We start from the raw sequence: 27,343 nt of genomic DNA, 5'->3' as shown, positions 1-27,343 counted from the left end.
GGGTGGGGGAGGCATGCAGGCAGCCCTCCACATACAACAGTTTGTTTAATGACCGTTTCAAAGTTACAACGGGCACTGGAAAAAAGGGCCGGCGTTCCACACGGCCGTTTTGCCGTCTCCCCCTGGTTGACGTGATTAAAATTCAGACGCTCAGCTGCTGATTCGCATTTATGACGGTTGCCGTGTAACGCAAGTCCTGGGATCCCTTTTTGCAACCTTCTGACAAACAAAGCCATTGCGGAAGCCGGGTTCACTTAACAACCGGGTTGCTAAGTTAACAACTGCAGGGATTCACTCAACCACGGTGGCGAGGAAGGTCGTTGAATGGGGCAAAACTCACTTAACAAATGCCTCGCTTAACAACAGGGCTCAGTTGTGGTTGAAGACTACCTGTATGGCGCCTTTACTATTTTTTATAACTGCTTCAAGGTGGCAAACATGCCTATTGCTCCTTCCTTCTCCGATTTTCCCCATCACCACCACCACCACAACAACAACCCTGTAAGGTGGTTTAGGCTGAGAGAGAGAGGAAGAGGGTCTGGTCTAGAGTTGCCCAGCTAGCTTTCAGGACTAAGGCAGGACTGGAACTCACCATTTCCTGGTTTCTTGGAGGTGCCTTAACCATGAGACCAAACGGACTCTCTTTTCATGCAAGACATATTTTCCCACAACAACCCTGTGAGGTAGCAGAGTCTGAGCCAGAGCGACCTGGCCAAAGTCGCTTCTGTGCCTGGAGTGGGGGAGAGCGGCCCAGCAGCCTGGGGGCACCTGTCCAGTCCCTGAATCAGGTCACTGCCTTGGGTTGACCCATCGTGGTACCTCTAGGGCTCCCAACCCCCTGAGTGACCAAATTCTGAACCCTTTGCCCCCGGGGGGTGGTTTCAGGAGCAAAGCTGTAAGCTTGGGAGCCCCAGGGGAGCAATTCCTGTGCCCCTCAAAAGGGCGGCCCCCAACCCCCTTCTCTGGACCAACGACCGGACTGCAATAGAGATGGTTGGACCGGGAACCACGATGGCATCAGGGTAGCTGTCTTGTGCATTATTGGGCAATTAGCATCACATTAAAGGAGGGAAAGGAAGAAAGGGTAAAAGCAGAGGAGGCAAGGGAGGGTAAGAAGGAGAAGAAGAGGAGGAGTGGGGAAAGGGAAGGGAAGAAGAAAGGAGGGAGGATGAGGAGGGAAAGGAAGAAAGGATAAAAGCAGAGGAAGCAAGGGAGGGTAAGAAGGAGAAGAAGAGGAAGAGGGGGGAAAGGGAAGGGAAGAGGAAAGGAGGGAGGATGAGGAGGGAAAGGAAGAAAGGATAAAAGCAGAGGAAGCAAGGGAGGGTAAGAAGGAGAAGAAGAGAGGAGGAGGGGGGGAAGGGAAGAAGAAAGGAGGGAGGATGAGGAGGGAAAGGAAGAAAGGGTAAAAGCAGAGGAAGTAAGGGTGATGAAGTTGGAGTAGGAGAGAGGGTAAGAAGGAGGAGAAGAGAGGAGGAGTGGGGGAAAGGGAAGAGAAGAAGAAAAGAGGAAGGAGAGGAGGAAAGAAGATGGCAGTGAAGGGAGGTTGAGAAGAAGGAAGGAGAGGGGCTGTTGCAAAAGAAGAAGGGGATACGGGGTGGCAAGAAAGTGATCCCAAACGTGTTTTCTATATTTGTAAGAAGATTGTGATAAATGTTAATAGTTAATAGATAAATGCTGATAGCATTTACAAGAATGTATATTTGGGAATGTATATGAAAGGGAAAAAATTATATATATAAAAAAATTAGCATCACGTTACCTAGTCCTATGATTGAGTAATGAGGTCGTGACGCTTGTGTCATCCCCCCCCCAAACCCTGCAATGACCGTGGTGTGGGCATTGTTTAAAAGATACCACCCCTCCCTCTTCCTTCTGGAGGGGGAGCTGCCCTTGGCAGCTGCCTCGGTGGGTAGTTTCCCGCTCCCCCCCTTAAAGGAGCGAAACAGCTGGAGGAGCGCCCCTTGCTTGCCCCCAATCGGGCCGATCGGAAGAGATGTCCTACCCCGCCTCCTTTCCCAGCTGCATGGAGGAGCAGCCCCCTCCCCACCACCAACCCGCTGGAAATAAAATCCTGGCACCGAGAGAAACTTGGAACCGACCCCGGAGTTTGGTGGTGCCAGGAATTCAGTTCTGGTGCCAGGCTGGCAGGTGGGGCGGTGAAGGCCTGCGCTTGGTTGGAGGCCTGCCCAGCCCAAATGGCTAATGAATTTCCCTTCTTGGAATCCCAGGAGATTCCTGGTGTGGTTCATGGGGTGGGAGGTCAAGTGCCCCCCTTCCCAAAAAGACACGGGGCTAGGAGCCCCTTCCTCACTGCCCTATATAATAGGAGAAAAGGAAAGCAAATCCGATCCAGCGCCTTCCCGCTCTGTTGGGACACCGATTTTTAACAGATTAACAGAGTTGGTGGGGACCTTATAGGTCATCTAGTCCAACCCACTGCCCAAGCAGGAGACCCTACACCATTTCTGACAGATGGCAGTCCAGTCTCTTCTTGAAAGCCTCCAGTGATGAAGCTTCCACAATTTCTGAAGGGAAGTCCTTCCATCCAATATAGAATAACAGAGTTGGAAGGGACCTTGTAGGTCATCTAGTCCGACCCCCCACCAAGCAGGAGGTCCTACACCATTTCTGGCAGATGACAGCCCAGTCTCTTCTTGAAAGCCTCCAGTGATGAAGCTCCCATACCTTCCAAAGGCAACTTCTGTTCCATGGGTTGATTGTTCTCACTGTCAGAAAGTTCCTCCTTATTTCCAGGTTGAATCTCTCCTTGGTCAGTTTCCATCCATTATTCCTTGTCTGGCCTTCAGGTGCTTTGGAGAATAGCTTGACCCCCTCCTCTCTGTGGCAACCTCTCAAGTATTGGAAGGCTGCTCTCATGTCTCTCCTGATCCTTCTCTTCCCTAGACTAGCCATGCCCAGTTCCTGCAACCATTCATTGTAAGTTTTAGCCTCCAGTCCCCTCATCATCATCATCAGACCCCTCCCCTCAAATTACTGCAGAACACCCCCCTCCCTCCCACCGCTTCCTTTCCTGGCTCAATTGAAAGAGAAACCACGATTGGCAAGAGGGATTGTTGTAACTTATTTACGGTCTCACAGACTAAAACACAAGTACTACAAAGAGACATAAGAGGATTGATCATAGCAATCAGTCACCAGAAGGTTAACTAAGGAAATTACGGCGTTCTTCTCTAATGGTGACAGCTCTTAAGCAAAATTTGGAAACCTGAGAGGTGATGTATGAGGAGCCATCTCCAAGGCAATATACAAACACATTACAGCCATTAGGTCTAGACGGGACGATTTCAAGAAGAGACAGTAACTTGGATCTGTCTACGTTATACATGGGACAAAAGAGAAGGACGTGCTCCACAGTTTCAACCTCGGCTCTGTGACATTGGGAGCCTCTTAAAACGACCATCCCAAAGTGCTGGGCAGGAGAGATTAAGGATCCTTATGCTTTGGGCTCGGCTTCCCCACTCCGACGGACCCCAGAGGCGCGAGTCCCTTTAGAGCGGTGTTCCCCAACCATTTCAACTTGAAGAGGTCCGGATTTCAACTCCCAGAATTCCCCAGCCAGCGAATGCTGGCTGGGGAATTCTGGGAGTTGAAGTCCGGACCTCTTCAAGTTGCCACAGTTGGGGAAAACTGTTTTAGAGCCTGGTGCATCCCTGCCTCCCCCAAAGACGCGTCTTCTGTGAACGGTGCGTATGGAACCCACATATGCTTTGGGGGGGGGGATTCTGGCAGGGTCTCTGGCAGCTAAGAACAGGGCGGAGGGGGAGGTGTGAGAAGGTGAGGGGGGGGGAGAGACACAGATGTTCCTCACGAGACCCCGTGGAGGAATGGGAGAGGGGAGAGGGATAATTCGCGGTGGCAGCTCCTGCCCTATGCCCTTGGCTCTTTGGACTCGAGTTGCAGCGATTAGCATGTGAAAGCGGCTGGAACAGTGGGATTTTTGTGCAGCCTGGGTCCGATGCATGAGACGGTCCTCCTTTCGGGGTTCGGAGCCCATGGCCGGCCTTTGGGTGTACCCCCCTTTCAGTACAGTTAACCTTTCTCACTGGCGGACGAGGCCATCCTGGTTGGATCTAGCTGCTGGGGCTTACGCAGCTGCAAATTGGGAGTCTGTGGATTCCCCCCACCCACAAATTCTGAAAAGCTGACTTTGGCACTGAATGATCTCCTAGAAGCTACAGGATGTTTGTGGCTAAAACGAATGCTCTTCCCCTCTCTTTTAATCATCAGAGCTCAGCCCCAAAGGAGAAAACGCTAATGGAGGTTCAGGTGTAGAAGTTGCACTGCACTTTGCATGATCTTGATTCTGTCCTTTTGTTAGATAGCAGATTAACAGAGTTGGAAGGGACCTTGTAGGTCATCTAGTCCAACCCCCCGCCCGCCCAAGAAGGAGACCCTACACCAGCGATGGCGAACCTTTTTTGGATCGCGTGCCACAAGTGGGGGGAGCGCAGGGGGGTCGTGTGCGGGCGTGCCGCACCCATAATGCAATGCGCGACCCCCAGTGCGCATGCTCACACTACAGGCGCTCCCTCCCCCCCATTTTTACATGCTTTTCTTGCCCTCCCCAGGCTCCAGAGGCTCTATAGGAGCCTGGGGAGGGCGAAAACAGCCTCCCCTGCCCCTCGGGAAGCCCTCCAGAGGTGTCAGGGAAGCCTCCGGACAGTCCCTGAAGCCTTCGGAGCAGTTTGCTTGGAAGGTCGTTTTGAGCGCTCCGAAGGCTTCAGGGGCCGTCCGGAGGCTTCCTTGACACCTCCGGAGCACTCAAAACGACCCTCCGCAAACCAGAAGTGACTCCGAAGGCTTCAGGGACTGTCCGGAGGCTTCCCTGACACCTCCGGAGGGCGTCCGGGGGCGCGGGGGAGGCTCTTTTCGCCCTCCCCAGGCTCCTATAAAGCCTCTGGAGCCTGGGGAGGGCGACAAATGGCTTTAAAAAAGGGTGAACTCAGCTGGCCAGCGCGTGCATGCGTGCTGGCCAGCTGACAGGGCAGCGCCTCGCGTGCCCTGACAAATGGCTCTGTGTGCCACCTGTGGCACGCGTGCCATAGGTTCGCCATCACTGCAATAGGACATGAAATTAATTTTGAAGGAACCAGGTTAATCTCCAAAACTGAACACTTCAACAAGAGAATAATTATGGAAACTATCGAAATAGAGAAACACCCCCACAACATGAATAAACGTGACGATATCTCCCGCCTACCGGACATCTGGAAACCAGCCCTAGTCAACAAACGTGCCCCACCTACCACCCAGGCCGTTGCAACACGAAACAACAACGAACACACAGCCAGGACCAATCAGCACCAATCTACCAATCATCATACAATCACACAACCAATCAATCCACTTACTGAAACAACGGCAGCACTCCACACACCCCAACCAAGATTTATAGAGAGACGGCAGCTCCGATCACACTTTAAGCCCAAAACCCAGCCTGAAGATATGTGTGTGTGTGTGTGTGTGTGTGTGTGTGTGTGTGTGTATGTAAGTATGTATGTATTGTGTCACAACCCCTGGTATGCCCAAATATTCAAATCCCAGTAAGGGTATGGCTAGCTGATGAGAGCTAAATAGCTTGAAATAGATCTATACTAGTCTCCCTTTATTTATTTATCAGCACAAATACAACACACACAAACATATATACACAGTATATATACACACACACACACATATAACATGTATAACATTTAGTTTGTCCATCAGCATGGTTGTCAGAAAAAAACTGTATGCGTGTGTGTTTCCTAAGATTGTGCTGTATTGCTTGTTTAAAGCAGAGTGACTGAGCCGCTTGATTGCTTTACTCTTCTCTGCCGCCGTCACCTTTCTTAATAATCATTTGGATATTTGGCCATTGTTGGAGGAAAATATTATGCAAAGGGTTTTGCCATTTGCATGAGATTGGGTGTAATTGTTCCCTTCCTGCCTGACAGCTATCTTGAGTGGAAAAGAAGTAAAGCAAAATCCTGGGGGGGTATCAATCCTGATAAATTGGGAAGGATAGATAGATGGATGGATGGATAGATGGATGGATGGATGGATAGATGGATGGATGGATGGATGAATGGATAGATAGATAGAGGGATGATAGATAGAGATGATAGATAGATAGATAGATAGATAGATAGATAGATAGATAGATAGATAGATAGATAGATAGATAGATAGATAGATAGATGATAGATAGATGATAGATAGATAGATGATAGATAGATAGATGATAGATAGATAGATAGATAGATAGATAGATAGATAGATAGATAGATAGATTAGATAGAGGGATGATAGATAGAGATGATAGATAGATAGATGGTAGATAGATAGATAGATAGATAGATAGATAGATAGATAGATAGATAGATAGATAGATGATAGATAGATAGATAGATAGATAGATAGATAGATAGATAGATAGATAGATAGAGGGATGATAGATAGAGATGATAGATAGGATAGATAGATAGATAGATAGATAGATAGATAGATAGATAGATAGATAGATAGATAGATGATAGATGATAGATAGATAGATTAGATAGAGGGATGATAGAGATGATAGATAGATAGATAGATAGATAGATAGATAGATAGATAGATAGATGATAGATAGATAGATAGATAGATAGATAGATAGATAGATAGATAGATTAGATAGAGGGATGATAGAGATGATAGATAGATAGATGATAGATAGATAGATAGATAGATAGATAGATAGATAGATAGATAGATAGATAGATAGATAGATAGATAGATAGATGATAGATAGATAGATTAGATAGATAGAGGGATGATAGATAGAGATGATAGATAATAGATGATAGATAGATAGATAGATAGATAGATAGATAGATAGCTAGATGATTGACAGACAGACAGACAGACAGACAGACAGACAGACAGACAGACAGACAGACTCCATTTAGTGACTGTTCAAAGTTACAGCAGCACTGAAAAATGTGGCTCATGCCTGTTTTCCAGTTATGACCTTTGCAACATCCCCATGAACAGGTGATCAAAATTCGGGTGCTTTTACTGGATACCTGTGGCTGCAACCCTGGTCATCACAATTAATAGACAGAGAACTGGCCACCCACACACTCATCACTATAATGTGTATCACACAATCTGCTCTCTCTCTCTCACAGAGAGAGAGAGAGAGCGAAAGGGAGAGAGTGAGAGAGTGTGTGTGTGAGAGAGAGATGGTGATCATCTAACATCCCACTGTTCTATCGGCAGACCGAAATGTATGTACTGTGTTAAAAGAAACATACATCGAAAAATGCACGAAGTCTTCAGGTGGGTTTCAATTGCAAAATAAAGCAATCGTGCGATGCAGATGCACAGCAGATGGCTGTGTATGTACAAACGTGCAAACAGTTGCACTTGTCTTCAAATGCTGTTGTTGCTTTAAAGCTCCAAAGAGGGAGCCTTCCATGTGCTTTGCAAAGTGCTTCTTTCAGATGCTTTATGGTGCTTGCTTTTTTTTTTTTTTGCAGCGATCTGATGCGCTCTCCCTCATTCCTTCTAGGTTGGGAATCGCAGCTCCTGGAAACCGGTTTTTTGGCAATCTTCCTGTGTCCTTTGTGGACTCTTTCCCGGGTGGCCAAGGATACACCCCCTTCCTTCATTGTCATCTGGGCCTATCGTTGGCTTATTTTCAGAATCATGCTTGGAGCGGTAAGTGCGTCATGGCAGGAATTGTTTTACTGGCAGCATGAAAATGATGTGCAACGTGGAGAAAGGGACGGATATATTTTATTCACAGAACCTTCAATCCATATGAATGGAAGGAGATTTTCAGAACAGAAAGAATAGCACTTAGACTTATATACCACTTCTCAGTGCTTCGCAGCCCCCTGTAAGCGGTTTGCAGAGTCAGCCTCTTGCCCCCAACAATCTGGGTCCTCATTTTACCTACCTCGGAAGGACGGAAGGCTGAGTCAACCTTGAGCCGGTGAGATTCGAACTGCCAAATTGCAGCTAGCAGTCAGCTGAAGTAGCCTGCAGTACTGCCCTCTAACCACTGCGCCACCTTGGCTTATCCATCACGTGGCAGGATGTCATTCATTACCAGAAGATCTGACCATCGTCTCAGGGAGGGGGGGTCTATCTATGTACAGGGAATCCTTGTCTTACAACAGTTCATTTAGTGACTGCTCAAAGTTACAACATCACTGAAAAAAGTGACGTATGTCCATTTTTTTGACCGTTGAAGCATCCCCGTGATCACATGATCAAAATTGAGACAGGTGGCACGCTGACTCATATTTATGACGGTTGCAGGGTTCCAGGTCACCTAATCCCCATTTGTGACCTTCTGACAAGCAAAGTCAATGGGAGAACCAGATTCAATCAACAAACAGGTTAATACCTTAATAATTGCAGTGATTCACTTAACAGCGGTGGCAAGAAAGGTTGTAAAATGGGGCAAAGCTCATTTAACAAATGTTTCACGTAGCCGCAGAAATTTAGCCGCTCCGTTATTTATGGTCGTAAGTTGAGGACTACTTGTGTTACTCTCAGAGTTGGAAGCAGGAAATCAAATGTTCTTAATTGCTAGGGATCATCACGTGAAGGGTTAATACCACTTTATAATGCCTTGGTAAGGCCACACTTGGAATCCTGCATCCAGTTTTGGTCACCATGATAGAAAACAAGATGTTGAGACTCTAGAAAGAGTGCAGAGAAGAGCAACAAAGAGGATTAGGGGACTGGAGGCTAAAACATACGATGAACAGTTGCAGGAACTGGGGATGTCTAGCTTAAGAGAAAGAAGGACTAGGGGAGACATGATAGCAGTCTTCCAATATCTCAGGGGCTGCTCCAAAGAAAAGGGGGCCAAGCTATTCTCCAAAGGACCCGAGAGCAGGACAAGAAGCAATGGGTGGAAACTAATCAAGGAAAGAAGCAACTTAGAACTAAGGGGAAACTTCCTGACAATTAGAACAATTAATCAGTGGAACAGAAATTGCCTCCAGAAGTTGTGAATGCTCCAACACTGGAAGTCTTTGTGCAATTGTGCAGAGACTCTGGGATCAGAGTACCAGAAGAGGTGACAGCTTGATGACAGGCGGCTAAACTCGACGGCCTTCATCTTCAACCCTGCAGAATAAAGTTTTCTCCTCGCGATGTTAGAGCAGCTCCACGACGGGTGTTTGAGCCTATTAAAAGTTATTTCTCTCCAGTGGTGTTAAAAATGGCACTCCTGGGTTCCGCTGGGAGCTTTCTAAATTTCCATAATGTTCACTTCTGCTCTCTTATCTCCAAGGCAGAAATTGACTTAAGACTGAAAAATGCAAATGATTCCTTCTATCACCTTCTCCTAATTCATCCCACCCCATAATTTAGCTCATTTGGTGGGGGGCAAGTGGGCTCTTTCGAACCCGGAAAGACACAACTCCAATGCCTGGGTCTCAGCTAAACAGCTCAAGCTTCCATTGCCTTAACCAACCAAGGAATCCCTTTGGCATGAGACCATTCCTGACCTGCAATTACAGATAACAGATTAACAGAGATGAAAGGGACCTTGTAGGTCCCTTATGGCGAACCTAGGGCAAGCGGGCCACAGGTGGCACATGGAGCCCTCTCTGTGGCCACACGAGGCGTCGCCCAGCTCAGCTCCACCGCCTATGTGTGTGCGCCTCCTGCCCGTCAGCTGATTTTCGGGTCTCTGCCATGCATGCGGGAGATGCTCGCATATGCATGGGGGTTATGGAGGGCAGCTCCCCCCGCACCCAGTTTTTGGTTCCAGGAGGCTTCAGGGAGACCTGCTAGGCCCAAAATGGGGCATGAGGGGGGGTCGTGCATGCATGCATGGGGGGGGGAGCACAGGAGGGTTGCATGCACATGCGAAGGGGGAGGGGTGCACCAGGAGGGTGTTGTGCGCATATTGAGTTATGGGTATGGGCATGCAAGCGTGCATTGTCGCATGCAGGCTCACGCTTTCGGCACGCAAGGACAAAAAGGGTTAGCCATTGCTGTTGTAGTTTATATAGTCCAACACCCCCTCGCCCAAGCAGGAGACTCTACACCATTTCTGACAGATGGCAGTCCAGTCTCTTCTTGAAAGTCTCAAGTGATGAAGCTCCCACAACCTCGGAAGACAAGTCATTCCAATGAATATAGAATAACAGAGTTGGAAGGGACCTTGTGGGTCATCTAGTCCAACCCCACCCCTAAGCAGGAGACTCTACACTATTTCTGACAAATGGCAGTCCGATCTCTGCTTGAAAGTCTCAAGTGATGAAGCTCCCACAACCTCGGAAGGCAAGCCATTCCAGTGAATATAGAATAACAGAATTGGAAGGGACCTTGTGGGTCATCTAGTCCAACCCCACCCCTAAGCAGGAGACTCTACACTATTTCTGACAAATGGAAGTCCGATCTTTACTTGAAAGTCTCAAGTGATGAAGCTCCCACAACCTCGGAAGACAAGTCATTCCAATGAATATAGAATAACAGAGTTGGAAGGGACCTTGTGGGTCATCTAGTCCAACCCCACCCCTAAGCAGGAGACTCTACACTATTTCTGACAAATGGCAGTCCGATCTCTTCTTGAAAGTCTCAAGTGATGAAGCTCCCACAACTTCCAAAGTATGTTTGAAAGTGTGGGTCGGCAGCCAGGATGCCCCTTGCGTCTTGGACTTCGGTGCAAGGTGTCAGATGAGAATCAGGCTCTGTGCTTGTTTTACCACTGTTCTAACAAGGTCCCATTAAAAGCATTTAATTTCAAGATAAGGTTGGTATTACAATTCCAGTCACTGAAAGCGGGATTCACAAGTGGGAAAGATGCCAATTTGTAAGTGGACGAGGCATTCCAGAGAAGGGGCTTAGAAATACTTTAGTACAGCGGAAGTGATGTAGTTTTAAGAGACATAGCCCCCCACCACCACCACCACTACCAAATGTCAGGGCTAGAAATGGGCGTGTTTCCACAACGACACAAACATGCGAGAAATGGAAATTATTCCTATGTACGTTGCCAGGTTCTTTGCATTTCCAACACAGTTGTGAAATTAAGGTATTCCATATTCAAAATCAATTTAATAACCCCCACCAGAGACAGGATTGCCAACACATGCATTTATTTTATTTTATTTAGTTAGTTTGTCAAACATGTACAAGATAACGGGTAGAAGTATAAACATGGACACAGGAAATGGGTACGAATAAATGGGGACAGGAGGACAGGGACGGTAGGCACGCTAGTGCGCTTATGCACACACCCCTTTACAGACCTCTTAGGAATGGGGTGAGGTCCACTATAGACAGTTTGAAGTTGAAGTTTTGGGGTTTTGAGGATGTAACAATGGAGTCGGGCAGAGCATTCCAGGCGTTCACCTCTCTGTTGCTGAAGTCATATTTTCTGCAATCGAGTTTGGAGCAGTTAACCTTGAGCTTGTATCTATTGTTTGCCCGTGTATTATTGCAGTTGGAGCTGAAGTAGTCATTGACAGGTAGGATGTTGTAGCAGACAATTTTGTGTACTATGCTTAGGTCAGACCTTAATTGGCATAGTTCCAGGTTGCCCAAGCCCAAAATTTCGAGTCTGGTGGCATAAGGGATTCTGTTGCGAGCAGAGGAGTGGAGGACTCTTCTTGTGAAATAACTTTGGACATGCTCAATCGTATTCATGTCCGATATACAGTGTGAATTCCAGGCAGAAGAGCTGTATTCGGGGATTGGTCTGGCAAAGGTTTTGCATGCCCTAGTTTGCAGTACAATATTATTGGCGAAGAAGCTTCGCAAATTAGTTAACAACTCTTAATGCCTTTTTGGCAATGCTGTTACAGTGAGCTCTGGGCAGACGTGGCCCCTGATCTTCGTAGATCCCCTCCATGGAGTTTTCTCAGCTACAGTTCCCTGTAGAAATGATTCACCATTCGTATTTCTGGGACTTTCTTTCCTATTATCCCACTCTGCCTGGGATTTCCTTGTGGTCTCCCATCCAAGCCATAATCAAACTCCACCCTGCCTTAAGCCTAGAGCAGGTCATTCAAAAGGAAGTTTGCATAGAAGTAATGTACTTGCCTCCTGGAACATATTCTCGACAAATCTAAGCTGGCCCTGCTTTTTTTTTTTTAAAAAAAAGAGTTAATTATTTAGGGAAGAAAATGTTCCTTTCTGATTGATACGGTAAGATGTCCCAGTCTTGGTTTATTTAGCATACTTAAATAAAAATGCAAACAAGTAAAAATAATTAATGTGTGACAACAATGAAGCAGATATTTTTCTCTTCTTTAACAGATTGACGCCAGTAAACTATGGCAATCTGTAAGATCACAGCTCAAAAAAATTGGTGGAAAATGAGTGGGTCTCAAAGACTTTTTCAAAGGTCCGTGGTGACAGAGATTGACAGATGTCAGAATAAAATATAATACAAAACAGCACTGTGAGGAGTCATTAGACCTTTTAATCTCCCTTCGTATTCAGTTTGTTCATTGATTGATTTATATTATACTTCTGAACTTCTCCAAAGCCATTAATTACGTCATTGATTTTCTTTATTTGAATATTTTAGAAACTTTAAGTGTTTTAAGTGGCCTTAAGGCAGGGATATTTTTAAAAACATTTAAAAAGCAAATTAATTATTTATTAAATGTAAAACAGTTAATAGCAGTGTCGATACATTTAAAACTATATATTTATTAAAAATTCCCACCAGCCTACACCCAACAGCTCCGGATAGTTAAAACTAAATGAAATTCAATTTTAAAAAATGGCCTTGGAAACTTGGAGATCAGTTGGAAACCAAATTTCACAGCCAGGTAAATCTAAAAGCAAATCTTTAAGGCCATCCATCACAACAATAGAACACAATAGGTAAAAAATGGAACTATTTAATCAGAAGGAAAACTAAGAGGGCCTTTTTAGACCTGAGGAAGAGTGCAGAGCAGAGCCAGATTGGGCCACCTGGAAAGATATTTATGGGGAGACAGTGGGGCAGGTTCTGGACTGTTGGCTGGGAAAACTAGATCTAAGAAGCAAAGGATGGAAGCTAATCGAGGACCGAAGCAACCTAGAATTAAAGGGAAAAAATCCTAACATTTAGAACAATTAACCAGTAGGAACCACTTGTCTGATCTGATATAGGGCAGTGATGGCGAATCTTTTTGGCACCAAGGGTCGAAAAGGTAGCACTTCGCGTTCGTCTGGGCCGTGAACAGGAAGAGGAGCTGCCCAAGGGGCGCATGTGCGTGCTGGAAAATAACCTTCCAGTTTCCAGCACAGTCTTCTGGTTACTGCCGTGCATGCGCCGGTCAGCTGACCGGTGGACATGCTCACGCTGGAAAATGGCAGACCAGCTCTTCCGCTTTCTGGCACTGCCGCGTGCACATAGGCCAGCTTCATCGTCGCATGTGCATGCACACCAAACACCTGGAAGAGGAACGGGCAATGCCATGCATGCCAGGCGACATAGTTCTGTGTGCCACTTCGGGCAGTTGTGCTTTAGGTTTTGCCATCAGAGATACAGGGTTTCCTGCCTGAACTGGAAATCTTAAGATATCAATAGGAGAAGGAAGTAAGAAAGATGAGAAGGATAATAGCAAATCATTTATTTATTTAAAGCACGCTTCAGTGACAACCTTTAAGGGCATTGTATATAGATGGAGGATTCGAAGCTATGTTAGTGCTGTGGGGAGATCCGTCCTAGCTAGAGGTGAGCCACTGAAATGGTTGTTTTGTGACATGGAGAATGCCACCTAAGTGTGATTTGGCTGCGGACAGTGAGATTTGCAAATGCTGTTTGCCTGGCTGGCTGATTTGAATCCAAGGCAAAGTAGCTGTTTTGTAGGCAGCAAAGAGCTCCCTTGTTCCTGGGGTAGGTGTGTGTCTGTGTCTGTGTGTGTGTGTGTGCAGGAGTGGTGAGGCTGGACAGCTTGGCCTGAGGATAGATAAGGAAACATTAATTAAGAAATCAGGGGAGGGCGAGTTTTGGGCCTGCCCTAGGCTTTGGGCCACTTTTTCCTCTCAGCCCAACCCACTGTCAGGGTTCCAAATAGCATCTGAAATTAAATCAAGAGTCCGAGGCAAAGCATTCCTCAAAGTTCCAATTTATTAAGAGAGCCATGTCGGCAGATCTGGGAAAAACCGGAATCTGAAAGCTTCCCGGTTTTCCCCCTCCAGTTGAAAGCTCAAGATCTTGCCCCCCACACCCACAAGTCCATCATATGGTCCAATCTTCCACTGCCATGCTGGAAGCTTCCACCCATCCAATTCTGGTCAGGTGCAGAGGGTGCAGAGACAAAGGATGACCTTGGCTTTCTAGAAAGGATTTTGTTATGGCTACATAGCATCTCACTCCTTACAATCCCCCCTCCCATTTTCCCACCATAGAAAATGCATACAGCGGAATAATAGAAAGTGTGGCAGGCCAAAGATCCAAAAGAAAAGATGGCTGCAGGTCTGACACCCCACCTCACAGAGTTGTTGTTATAGGGAGAATAAGAGTCAAAAATATTGGAAGTATTATTATTATTAGGCTGCCGTGTATATGCATGTGTGTGTATCTATGTAAGGGGGTAGGTTGGATATAATGATAATTTATTATAATTTATAATAATAAAAAGCAAGAACCTCTTACATAACACCAAGCCTTAACCACTGCCAATAAGAAAGACAAGAACGTGTGAATAGTGGATGTGGCAATGCCTGGAGTCAGGGGAGGGGAAGGGAACGGAGAAGAGAAGAGAAGAGAAGAGAAGAGAAGAGAAGAGAAGCTACTGATTAACCATTAACAAAAAAAAACCATCTCAAATTCTTGGAGGACAGAGGTACATTTTCACGAAAGCCTGGCTGAAGGACCATTTTCAATAGGATTATTCATCAGCCAGATTTGCTTTGAACTGTGAGACGGACTGCAAACAGAAGAGAAAGAACTAGAAAAAATGACCACATACAAAGTCCTGCAAATAGAAAGAGAACGACTGTGGCAAAAGGAAGCAAAGTAGTCATAGGCCCCTTGGGTGCAATCCCAAAACAACTGGAGCCCCACTTGAACACCGACAGCATTGACCAATTCACCATCGGTCAATTGCAAAAAGGCAGCTTTACTTGGAACAGCTTACATCCCGCCACAACCCCTTGGAAACCATCAAGCAGCAACATCTGCCCATTCGGTGAAGTACCTGATAGGTGGACACAAATGCCAAATCTAGTCTAAGCATCTGGCTGACTGTACAGACAACCATCATAATCATAAAAATGCAAAAGAGCAATTGGAAGGCCCTGTTCCCGTAGCTGGGAATTTTGCATGTCTCAAACAAAGGAGTCTCCAACACTTTGTTATTCAAAGCACAATAAAGTAAATACATCCATCATTGAATGAAGCCTGGCTCTTGGGGACCCCATGGGCAGGTCTACACGGTCCTCTTGGCAGCAGCCAGAAGTGAGAAGCACCAAGTTTCCTCCTAATTTGGCCAAGAGTCGGGTTATTTCCCAATTTGGCCTCCATTCAAGTCTTAAAGGAGAGAGAAATATCAACAACCTCAGATATGGAGAGGATACCACTCTAAGGGCAGAAAGTGAAGAGGAACTAAAGAGCCTCTTTTGATGCGGGTGAAGAAGGAGAGTGCAAAAGTTGGCTTGGAGGTAGTGACAGATTTTACTTTCCTGGGCTCCAAGATCACTGCAGATAAGCACTGCAACCAAGAAATTAAAAGAGGCTTGCTCCTGGGGAGGAAAGCTATGGCAAATCTAGATAGCGTACTAAAAAGCAGAGACATCATCCTGCCAACAAAAGTGCCTCTAGTCAAGGCTATGGTTTTCCCAGTTGCAATGGATGGCTGTGAATGTTGGACCATAAGGAAGGCTGAGCACCAAAGAATGGAGACCTTTGAACTCTGGTGCTGGAGAAGACTCCTGCGAATCCCTTGGACTGCAAGGCTATCCAACCGGTCAGTCCTAGAGGAGATCAACCCTGGATGCTCTTTAGAAGGCCAGATCCTGAAGAGGAAACTCAAAGACTTTGGCCACCTAAGGAGAAGGAAGGACTCCCTGGAGAAGAGCCTCATGCTGGGAACGATGGAGGGCAAAAGAAGAAGAAGGGGACAACAGAGAATGATGTGGCTGGATGGAGTCACCAAAGCAGTCAGCGTGAGCTTAAATGGACTCCAGAGGATGGTAGAGGACAGGAAGGCCTGGAGGAACATGGTCCATGGGGTCGTGATGGGTCAGACACAACTTTGCAACTACCAACAACAACAACAAGTCTTAATCAGATCTCTTCTGATTTGGCTTCTAAACCTGGCCAGATTGTCACAGGTTTCCCACAATACAGGTAGTCCTCGACTTACAGCAGTTCATTTAGTGATCGTTCAAAGTTCCACGGGATTAATAAAAAGTGACCAATGATCATTTTCCAGACTTACGACCGTGATAGCATCCCCATGATGATGGGATCAAAATTCAAAGCTCACCTAACCCATGTTTCAATTAATCACAGAAACGTTGGGTTCAATTGTGGTCGTAAGACGAGGACTACCCGTAAAATAACCCAATTGATTTTTCTGGCTGTGATGTTTCCATTCCTTATTTCCTCTCCTTTCTGGAAGAGGTTTTCCAGCGCTGGAAAAAAACTTATAACTCCCTTCCACACTTACTAAAATTCAGAGGCTTTGGCAACTGGTGCATATTTATGACGGTTGCCGTGTCCCGGGGTGACGTGATCCCCTTTTCAACTTCTAACCAGCACAGTCAATGGGGGAAGCCAGATTCACTTAACAACCATATTCCTAAGTTACCAGCTTCACTGATTCACTTAACAACTGTAGTAAGAAAGTTCATAAAATGGGGCAAAACACTCATGTTCCACGTAACAACAGAAATGTCGGGTTCAACTGTGGTCATGAGATGAGGACTACCTGGAAAATCACACCATTGATTTTTTTCTGATATGCTTTCCATCCCTTCTTCCCTCTTCTTCCTGGTGGAGACAATTAGGGGAGTCTCTTGTGGGTGTGCATTCTCTTGGAGCATTCATGCAAATCGCCAAACTTCCTTTGCGTTGAAGTATTTGGCAAAGGGAGAAGCAAGATTTAGAAAGGTGTCAGCATTCCTTTGTGCCCCAACGTGGTGCCCTGAGTGCCACCATTGCCAGTGCTCTTTGGCTGCGTGCCCCATTTGGCTGCCCTCTCTCTAATCTCTCTATTGTCTGTCTGTCTGTCTGTCTGTCTGTCTGTCTGTCTGTCTGTCTGTCTGTCTGTCTGTCTGTCTGTCTGTCTGTCTGTCTCTCTCTCTCTCTCTCTTCCCCCATCCATCCATCCATCCATCCATCATCTAACAGGACTACCAGATTCTGTAACAGCTTTGTTCCCTATGCCATCTGGCAAACTCGCAAGATTCATTTTGCTCTCCGTGTACAATTTATACGTCTGAACTAGACTGTGTTGTTTCTCTGTGTCATATAATATCTGTGGGTATGTGAGCAAATGCATAATCGTCCGTGAATGTCATGTTTATGTAGTGTATATTGGAGATGGTGACCCTTTTGAGAGCTGTACAGAACAAAATTTCATTTTAATGTAGGCTGATTAGTGTACATTTAAAGTAACAATGAAGTTGCCTTAAGTCCATTTCATCCTGATTTGGGCCTCCGATGGACAGAGGAGTTAGAAGCAATTAGAGGAGGGGCACAGAACTTGAGGATCCTTGCCCCTTGCAGAATACCTGGCATAAGATTTCAATTGCCATCTTGGTGTGAATGAGTTGGTTGATCTTCATCCCTAATGTTGACCTAGCATGTACCGTATTTTTCGGAGTATAAGACGCACCGGAGTATAAGACACACCAAGGTTTTGAAGAGGCATTTTTTTTTAAAAAGTAGGTAGGTAGATAGAGAGATAGACAGGGAGAGAAAGAGAGAAATACAGTAAGTAGGTAGGGAGAGAGAGAGTAGTTAGGTAGGTAGGTAGATAAAGGGATAGAGCAAGAGAGAGAAAGAGAGAGACAGAGACAGAGAGAGAAATACAGTAGGTAGGTAGGGAGAGAGAGAGAGGGTAGGTAGGTAGGTAGGTAGGTAGGTAGGTAGGTAGGTAGGTAGGTAGGTAGATAAAGGGATAGAGAGAGAAAGAGAAAGAGAGAGACAGACAGGCAGAGAGACAGACAGAGAGAGAAATATAGTAGGGAGGGAGGGAGAGAGAGGTAGGTAGGTAGGCAGGTAGATAAAGGGATAGAGACAGAGAGACAGAGACAGACAGACAGAGAGAGAGAGAGAGAGACAGACAGAGAGAGAGAGACAGAGAGACAGACAGAGAAATATAGTAGGGAGAGAGAGAGAGTAGTTAGGTAGGTAGGTAGATAAAGGGATAGAGAGAGACAGAGAGAGAGACAGACAGAGAGAGAGACAGAGAAATATAGTAGGGGGAGAGAGAGAGAGTAGTTAGGTAGGTAGATAGATAAAGGGATAGAGAGAGACAGAGAGAGAGACAGACAGAGAGAGAGACAGAGAAATATAGTAGGGGGAGAGAGAGAGAGTAGTTAGGTAGGTAGGTAGATAAAGGGATAGAGAGAGACAGAGACAGACAGACAGACAAAGAGAGAGAGACAGAGAGACAGAAATACAGTAGGTAGGTAGGGAGAGAGAGAGAGTAGTTAGGTAGGTAGGTAGATAAAGGGATAGAGCAAGAGAGAGAAAGAGAGAGACACGAGACAGAGAGAGAAATGCAGTAGGTAGGTAGGGAGAGAGAGAGAGAGGGTAGGTAGGTAGGTAGATAAAGGGATAGAGAGAGAAAGAGAAAGAGAGAGACAGACAGGCAGAGAGACAGACAGAGAGAGGAATATAGTAGGGAGGGAGGGAGAGAGAGGTAGGTAGGTAGGCAGGTAGATAAAGGGATAGAGACAGAGAGACAGAGACAGACAGAGAGAGAGAGAGAGAGAGACAGACAGAGAGAGAGAGAGACAGAGAGACAGACAGAGAAATATAGTAGGGAGAGAGAGAGAGTAGTTAGGTAGGTAGGTAGATAAAGGGATAGAGAGAGACAGAGAGAGAGACAGACAGAGAGAGAGACAGAGAAATATAGTAGGGGGAGAGAGAGAGAGTAGTTAGGTAGGTAGATAGATAAAGGGATAGAGAGAGACAGAGACAGACAGACAGACAAAGAGAGAGAGACAGAGAAATACAGTAGGTAGGTAGGGAGAGGGAGGGGGGTTAATGGGTTTCACATTTTGTTACCAGTTCACACGCGCCATTTCCTCCCATGTGCCCGGCCTTCCACGCATGCACTTTGCTCACACTTGGGACTTCCGCACATGTACCCGGCCTCAAAAACGTGCCTAAATAGGACGGCGTAGAGCCAGGGCGGGTGGGCAGGCTGCCCTTGATTTGCGCTACCGGTTGAACCGGTCCGAACCGGCTGAATTCCACCTCTGGTGAGCAGGATAAAGAAGTTGGAATGTGTGTTATCTTAATAGATACTTAATTAATAGATAGCTTGAAAAGCTGAAATATATTAATTGTTATTATAAAACAGTATATAATTTAATGTAGTAATATAGTTCATATATAATTTAATACACTGATATGTAATTAATAGATAATGTAATAGGTTAAATCCATCATAAAGCAGTGTTTTTCAGCCATGGCAGCTTGAAGATGGGCGGGCTTCAAACTCCCAGAATTCCCCAGTCAAAATCTTTAAGTTGCCAAGGTTGAGAAATGCTGTCATAATACAGAATATATTCAATGTATATTAATGTCTACATTCATGTGTAATTTTGTTCAAAACTTCCTGAGAATAGAAGTGCAAATACTAACCTCGGAGCTGTCATTTTTCTCCTCTCCCGCAGGGGATGATTAAAATACGAGGGGATCGTTGCTGGAAGGACTTGACCTGCATGAATTATCACTACGAGGTGAGCTTTCAAAATCCCAAATTCTATTGTTCCTTCTTTTAAAGGCCTGTTGAGGTCATTTTTCCTTCTTTATGTTTTTCAACCGGTTGCAGTGGATGCCTTCATAGAACTTTCCAAAGTCCTGTTGAAAAAGGAAAGTAGGGGGGGAAATAGTTAAAAAGAATAAACAGTTATTCCGTTTAGACCAGACAGAGGTCTTCAAACTTGGCAACTTTAAGATTTGTGGACTTCAACTCCCAGAATTCTCCAGCCAGTTCTGCAGACCTGGCTAAAGAATTCTGGGAGTTGAAGTCCACAAGTCTTAAAATTACCAAGTTTGAAGACCTCTGATCTAAGTGGAGAGATTGCAGAGGAAGGGATTACAAGAGAGTAAATTATGCTGGAAGGGATTACAAGAGAGTAAATTATGCTGGCTGGAGAATTCTGGGAGTTGAAGTCCACAAGTCTTAAAGTTGCCAAGTTTGAAGACCTCTGATCTAAGTGGAGAGATTGCAGAGGAAGGGATTACAAGAGAGTAAATTATGCTGGAAGGGATTACAAGAGAGTAAATTATACTGGCTGGAGAATTCTGGGAGTTGAAGTCCAACAAGTCTTAAAGTTACCAAGTTTGAAGACCTCTGATCTAAGTGGAGAGATTGCAGAGGAAGGGATTACAAGAGAGTAAATTATGCTGGAAGGGATTACAAGGGAGTAAATTATGCTGGCTGGAGAATTTTGGGAGTTGAAGTCCAACAAGTCTTAAAATTGTCAAGTTTGTGGACCTCTGGTTTAAACTGTTTCCTCCATGTTATGTTGAAAAGATTCATTCTCTCATGCTTTTTTTGGAAAGTTGACTACAATATGTGTAACTTGTTGGAAGAAGAATGTTGGCTTTTTTTCAACAATTGCATCCGTACAGGTAGTCCTTGACTTAACAACAGTTCATTTAGCGACCGTTCGAACTTACGACAGCACTGAAAAAAGTGACTTATCAAATTTCACACATGGTTGCAGCATCCCCTTGGTCACATGATTTACACATTATGGATGCTGGGCAACTGATTCATATTTATGATGGTTGCAGAGTCCTGGGGTCCCGTGATCCCCTTTTGTGACCGTCTGACAAGCAAAGTCAATGGAGAAGCAAGAGATTCACTTAACGACTTTGCTACTAACTGAACAACTGCAGGGATTCCCTTTAAGGTCGTAAAATGGGACAAAACTCCCGTAGCAAATGTTTCACTTAACAGCATACATTTTGGAGTCAGTTGTAGTCATACGTTGAGGGCTACTTGTATCTTGCTCCGAAAATCATGGCTTAGTGCAATGTGTGAAGCAAGATAGGTTAGGTTCTGTCCCACAGAATGGAATTGGTAGCTATGGACCAACATTGTTGCTTAAACATCTGGATAACCCTGGTAGATCTACTCAGGTTACTTTTCTGAAACATTTGAGGATCAGTGATAAAGAGCTACTGGTATTCTTTATGATTAGTCAGAAAGAGCTCCCCACGTGCAAAGGATGTGAAAAAGTGAAACTGGGATGAAATTGAATTATTCTGCATCATATGTTATGTATTTTTAATACTGTCTAGAACAGTGATGGCGAACCTTTTCAGCACTGAGCACCCAAACTGCAATGCGTGTGTGTTTGCGCACCGGAAACCCAAAAACCAGCTGAACGGTGTGTACATGACTGTTTTTTGGCCATTTTCCAGGCCGTTTTCAGGCCATTTATTGGGCTGTATTCTGGGGTGTTTTTGGACCAAAAATGGCCCTGAATACGGCTGAAAAACAGCCTGAAAAACAACTCAAAAATGACCTGAAAACAGCCCCCAAATGGTCCCCAAACAATCTGTCTTGGGGTGCATTTGGGCCCGTTTTCAGGCTGTTTTCAGGCCATTTGGGGGCTGTATTCTGTAGGGGTTTTTTGGACCAAAAATGGCCCTGAATATGCCTGGAAAATGGCTTGAAAACAACCTGAAAACGGCCCCCAAATGACCCAAAAATGGCCTGGTTTTTTGACCATTTTTGGGGCCGTTTTCAGACCATTTTTCGGTGCTGAGCACCCGCAAAGACAAACTGACCGATGTGCATGTGCGCGACAGAAACCAGAAGAGCAGCTGCCGATGGCACGTGCCGACATAGAGAGCTCTGCGTGCCACCTCTGCCCCATGTGCCATGGGTTCACCATCACGGTTCTAGCAACTTCTCTCTTCCCTGGTTAAACTAATATCACTACTAGGGAGTCAAAAGTTGATTTCAAAAAAATGGGCTCTGGGATGGTTCTGTCCAAATTAGCAAGCTGAGCGGTTGCGCTCTAGAAAGCTGGACCAAAGTCGGACTAAGAGAACAACACAAGGAGCCATAGTGGAAGAGTCGACAACGAGCACCCGACAGTTGAGATCAGTGGCGGGTTCTAGATCCCCGGCGGCGTCCACATGGACGTGTGCAGCACACGCATGCATCTTAGCACCTCTGCAAGCTTCCGCAATGCTCCAGTTGCTCAGCGGAGCATCGCGCAGGTGCTGTATGCACCATGCGCGGAAGCGCCGAAGATTTAAAAGACTGGTAAGGAGCTCCGGCAGACAGGTGGGCTGTCTGGCGCACCGTACCGGAACTGTTAGATTGGGTAATGGATAGGAACACACAGGTTTAACGGTAACAACAGCTCTTTATTGAGTACAACAAGTGAGAACAATCCAGCGAAGGTTGAGTCTGACAGCAGCCCTTTTATAGGGAGCTGTCAGACCCTTCAACCAATAGGATTAAACCTCTGTTCCGGAACAGAGGACCTTGGTGGAAACCACTGCAGTTCGAGCAAGTATCTAACACCCCTCCCCTACTTGTTACGAAAGTCACGTAGTCTGGTTCTGTCCACTGCCTCAGATATTCAGCCAGACACGGAGTTCCCCACCGGTGTTTCCAAAACCATCAGGAGCCCCTATGGATCCCCCTGCGAGACCCCCAGAGTGGAGAAACCTCCCCCTTGCTTTTCTCCCAGAGATTCTGATGTTTTCCCCTTCAGAACATGATCTGTCTGATCTTGGTCCTTCTCTGGAGTTGGAGGGTCTTCCTGGCCAGCCTCTCCTGGTGGGCTTTTGGGTAGCTATGCCTGACTTGCGCAGTTCAGTAGGAGGGGTTTCCTTGGACAGGTCGGACGGACCTGTTTGCTCTGCAGCTCTGCATGGTGGAACTCCTGGAACCTTTCACAGGCCACGGCTGGAGCTTCTAGAGCTCAGCAGAGCATCGCGCAGTTACTGTATGCATCGTGCGCGGAAGCACCGAAGACTTAAAAGACTGGTAAGGAGCTCGAGCTGGCCGTCTGGCGCACCGTACCGGAACCTTTTATAGGGAGCTGTCGGACCCTTCGACCAACAGTATTAAACCTCTGTTCCTGCTGTAACAGAGGACCTTAGTGGAAACCACTGTAGCTAAAACAAGTATCTTTCAGGAACGGTATCCGGTGCTCTGGGCAGACTTCGGTACGCCCGTACTGGGGCGTACCGCCTGCAACCCATCACTGGTTCAGATGTTCGAGATGCTGAGAAGCTTTTCAGTGTCTGGGAACCACATAAGGTGAGAGAAAGACCAGAATTCTCTGGCAAGCAAAGCCAAAGGGGAAGCCTTACAACTGCAGTGAGTCACTTAACAACTGTGGCAAGAAAGTGTCCTGCCCCCGTCTGAGTCTGAATCCCAAGGGGAAGACGAACAGCTGACAGTGTTTGAGAGAGTAGCTCCGTTGGGGGTGGAGGAAACTGGGGAAGGGCAAAGTCCGGCTGGGCAGAGCAGGGGAGAGGTGGAACCAAGGAGAGGAGGTTCAGATGAAGACCAAGACCCACCCCCTCCTCATCCTGGGGAGCGCAGGGAAGAACGCAGAAGAGAGCAATGTGGGTTGCGTTGCTTACGAGGAAGGAAAGGGCCCCGATTCCCTTCTCATTCCCTCTGGAATGAGCTGCCCCCGGAGCTCCGCATAATCCCTGACCTCGGGTCCTTCCGACCCGCCCTAAAATGTTGGCTTTTCCAGCAAGCCGGCCTGGCCTGTTAATGTTAATTTTAACTTATTTTAAATGTGTTGTTTCTTTTTTTAAAAAAAATCGGTTTGGTCTTTTTGGAAATGGGTTTAATCTTTTTTTTTAACTTTTGTGATGTGTGTTTTTAATGTTGTATGCCGCCCTGAGTCCTTTTGGAGAAGGGCGGCATATAAATCCAAATAAACCTAAACCTAAACCTAAACAAGGCACACCTAGGGATGAGTTTGAAGGAGAGGCAAATGGGAGGGGCCGTTGTCGGGAACAAACGTTGAGTTCACCTGGTGTTAACTGTTTATCTGAGTTCCTGGTTGCATCCTCCCAACTGGTTTGATTTACTGCCATGCTACTTCACTTCTGGAACTCCTTATCTTGCTTGCCCTGCCGGATTAATTGCCTTCTCTTGCCTGGTTGGATTTGTAGTTGGAAGTCTTCTGCTTACAATGTTTGGACCGGAGTATTTGCAGCCAAAAGGTGTTGCAGGTTTGCAGAAGAGCTTTTCTCCAGGCGAGTTGAAAGGGACGTTGGGGGCAGGCAGAGGTGGTGTTAATAAAGGGGCTTATAGTGGTTCTCTGGCTGGGTTGCCTTTGTGCCACACGCCGGGAAAGCACAGAAAGTCAGTAAAATGGGGCAAAACTCACTTAACCAATGTCTCGTTCAACAACAGAAATGTTGGGCTCAGTTGTGGTCGTAAGTCGAGGGCTACCTAGGTTCCGTCTTTATTATTTTTATAACTGCTTCAAGGCAGCGAACAAGCTGTAACAACCACCCTGCGAGGTGGGTTGGGCTGAGAGAGCGGGACTGGTCATAACTTTTAACTTTTTTTTTTTTTAAACAAAGTTTTATTGGTTTTTTAAAAAAAAATATAAAGGAAAAAGGTGTTGGAAAAGGTTACAAATTTTGGCAGTTGCAATATGCGGCAGGTGACCCCTCCCCCCATACTCATGGTATACATTTAAACAAAGTTCAGTACAAAATAGCAATATTTAGTCAGCATAAAAGTTCAAATAGTAGTTTCAATCAATTTATATGAAGCAGATTTTTTTGTTCATTTTTGTGATCTGAGTTTCCTTGGTATTGCCCCATCTCCCCCCGCTAGCAGAGCTCCGGCCCCTCCCGTGTCTTGTATGTCTGTTGTAAGATCATCTGATTTATCTAGGAGTGCTTTGTTTTTTTCCATAAAGGCATGTGCCTCTGTGGTTGTGTTAATTCTAACTCTTGTGTCCTCCCAGAATATTAACATGGGACTGGTCATAACTTGAGACCTATTTGTACTGCACGAACCAGAAGGAGGACTGAGAGAATATCTACAGACCCCTCACAACTTAACCACTTACTGTCTTAACAACTGCAGTGATTCATTTAACAATTGCGGCAAGAAAGGTTGTAAATCGGGGCATAAATCCCTTAACAAACGTCTCCCTTAACAACAGAAACGTTGGGCTCAATTGTGGTTGTGAGTCGGAAGGACTACTTGCGTTTATTTATTCATTTTGGAAGAGAATCTGCAGCTGTGAACTGGAAGCCAATAATCTTAGGTTATGCACTCATGACAACTAAGGTTAAGTGTGTGTGTGGGGGAGTTTCAAGATTTACAACGGGGTGCAAACCTGAGGCTTCAAATCCCCTCTCCCCCCGCGGTTCCTGAATTTCAGCTTTCTGCACAAAATAAGGAAATCATTAAATATACTGTGAGTAATCTTTTTGACAGTATGTAATTAATTACATTTAAATTGGTTTTTTTTTTTCCTCCTCAGCTCTGCCCACTCAGAGTTCAGTCACACTCAAGTTCAGTCTTCTCTTCCTAATTGTTGCTTTCTTTTGATTTATATTGTTTGGCCATTCATGGTTTGGAAAGGGGTTTAAGTGTAGTCCCCCAGTGGTCGGGATCAAATCCCTTATAAGTCCTATAATACCGAGCCTGGTGCTTGCCCCATAATAGTTGTGTCTTTTTTCATCGGTTCAAGGCAAAGCACTCAAGTCACTAGCAGAAGTTCAGTTCCACCGATTTCACATCAAATGTAAAATGGGAAGAAGTAGAAGGAAGGAAGGAAGAAAAGGTCTTCCATCAAAAGACATTCTTCCTTTCTCTAACCATCCATCAGTTAGTCATGGGAATGTAACCTTTCCCAGACCAATCCTCGAAAGCAGCTCGTCTGCCTGGACCCCACACTGTATATCGGACATTAACACAATTGAGTGGGTCCAGAGTATTTCACGAGAAGAGTCCTCCACTCCTCTGCTCACAATAGAATCTCTTAGGCCACCAAGCTCGAAATTTTGGGCTTGGACAACCTGGAACTATGCCCCCTACGGTCTGACGTAAGCGTAGTACACAAAATTGTCTTCTACAACGTCCTACCTGTCAACGACTTCTTCAGCTTCAACCACAATAATAGACGGGCAAACAATCGATAAAAATTCAAGGTAAATCGCTCCAAACTTGATTGCAGAAAATACGACTTCAGAAACAGAGTGGTCAACGCCTGGAATGCTCTACTTGACTCCGTTGTTACATCCTCAAACCCACCCATAGCTTCAACCTGAAACTGTCTACTGTGGATCTCACCCCATTCCTAAGAGGTCCATAAAAGGGGCGTGCATAAGCACACCAGTGTACCTTCCTTCCCTGTCCTACTGTCCCCATTTATCTGTATTTGCTTCCTTTGTTCTTGTTTATGTTTATAACTATTGTTATCTTGCACATGTTTGACAAACAAACAAACAAATATTTCTATGAATAACCAGTCACTTTGCCATGGAGCTGACTCATTTTACTAGGTCGTCTTCAGAGGTGGTATTCAACAGGTTCTGACCAGTTCTGGAGAATCGATAGCGGAAATTTTGAGTATTTCAGAGAACCGGTAAATACCACCTCTGGCTGGCTCCGCCCCATCTATTCTCTGCCTCCCGAGTCCCAGCTGATCAGGAGGGAATGGGGAGTTTACAGTATCCTTCCCCTGCCACGCTCACCAAGCCACGCCCACCAAGCCACGCCACGCCCACCAAGCCACGCCCACAGAACCGGTACTAAAAAAATTTGAATCCCACCCCTAGTCTTCTCCCATCCATTAGCTGTTGGTGTTAATTAAAATCCATTTAGCTTGACAACTTGGTAGCAATGAGTGGCGTTTGTGATAACCTGGAGGAGGATCCCCACTTTGGAGTTGTTCAGTTGAATTAACAAGGGAACTTCAGATCTGGGTCAAAGATCCTTACTGGACCTCAGATCCCAAGGTATTTGAGAGAAAGGAGGCCTATTAAATTTGATCTTGCTAGGGAGAAAAAGGAAGTTCTTACCTATCACAGGTGTTGTGGTTACTTAATCTTGATCGATTATGTATCACCAAGTCAATGTTGACTTTTAGTGACTGCATAGGTAGTCCTTCACCAGGATGATGCACGCGCAAACACACACACACACACACACACACACACACCCTGTCCCTTCAACCT

At 45.8% G+C, this 27,343-nt stretch overlaps 1 protein-coding gene across 3 annotated transcripts in view; it reads left to right on the top strand.

The window, feature by feature from the left end:
• LOC309398798 (lipase maturation factor 1-like) overlaps positions 1 to 27,343 on the top strand; it is a 156,291-nt gene that overhangs the window by 26,824 nt on the left and 102,124 nt on the right. For all 3 annotated transcript variants that reach the window (XM_081966014.1, XM_081966013.1, XM_081966015.1), the window contains exons 2-3: positions 7,556 to 7,704; positions 19,813 to 19,878. In XM_081966014.1, the coding sequence (XP_081822140.1) occupies positions 7,556 to 7,704; positions 19,813 to 19,878 (215 nt within the window). The remainder of the gene's footprint in view (positions 1 to 7,555; positions 7,705 to 19,812; positions 19,879 to 27,343) is intronic.

The sequence above is a fragment of the Natrix helvetica genome (genome assembly GCF_964273705.1).
Source record: "Natrix helvetica genome assembly, chromosome: 13".
Classification (NCBI taxonomy): domain Eukaryota; kingdom Metazoa; phylum Chordata; class Lepidosauria; order Squamata; family Natricidae; genus Natrix; species Natrix helvetica.
Note: the sequence above shows the minus strand (reverse complement) of the source record. Positions and strands in the feature narration are given on the sequence as shown.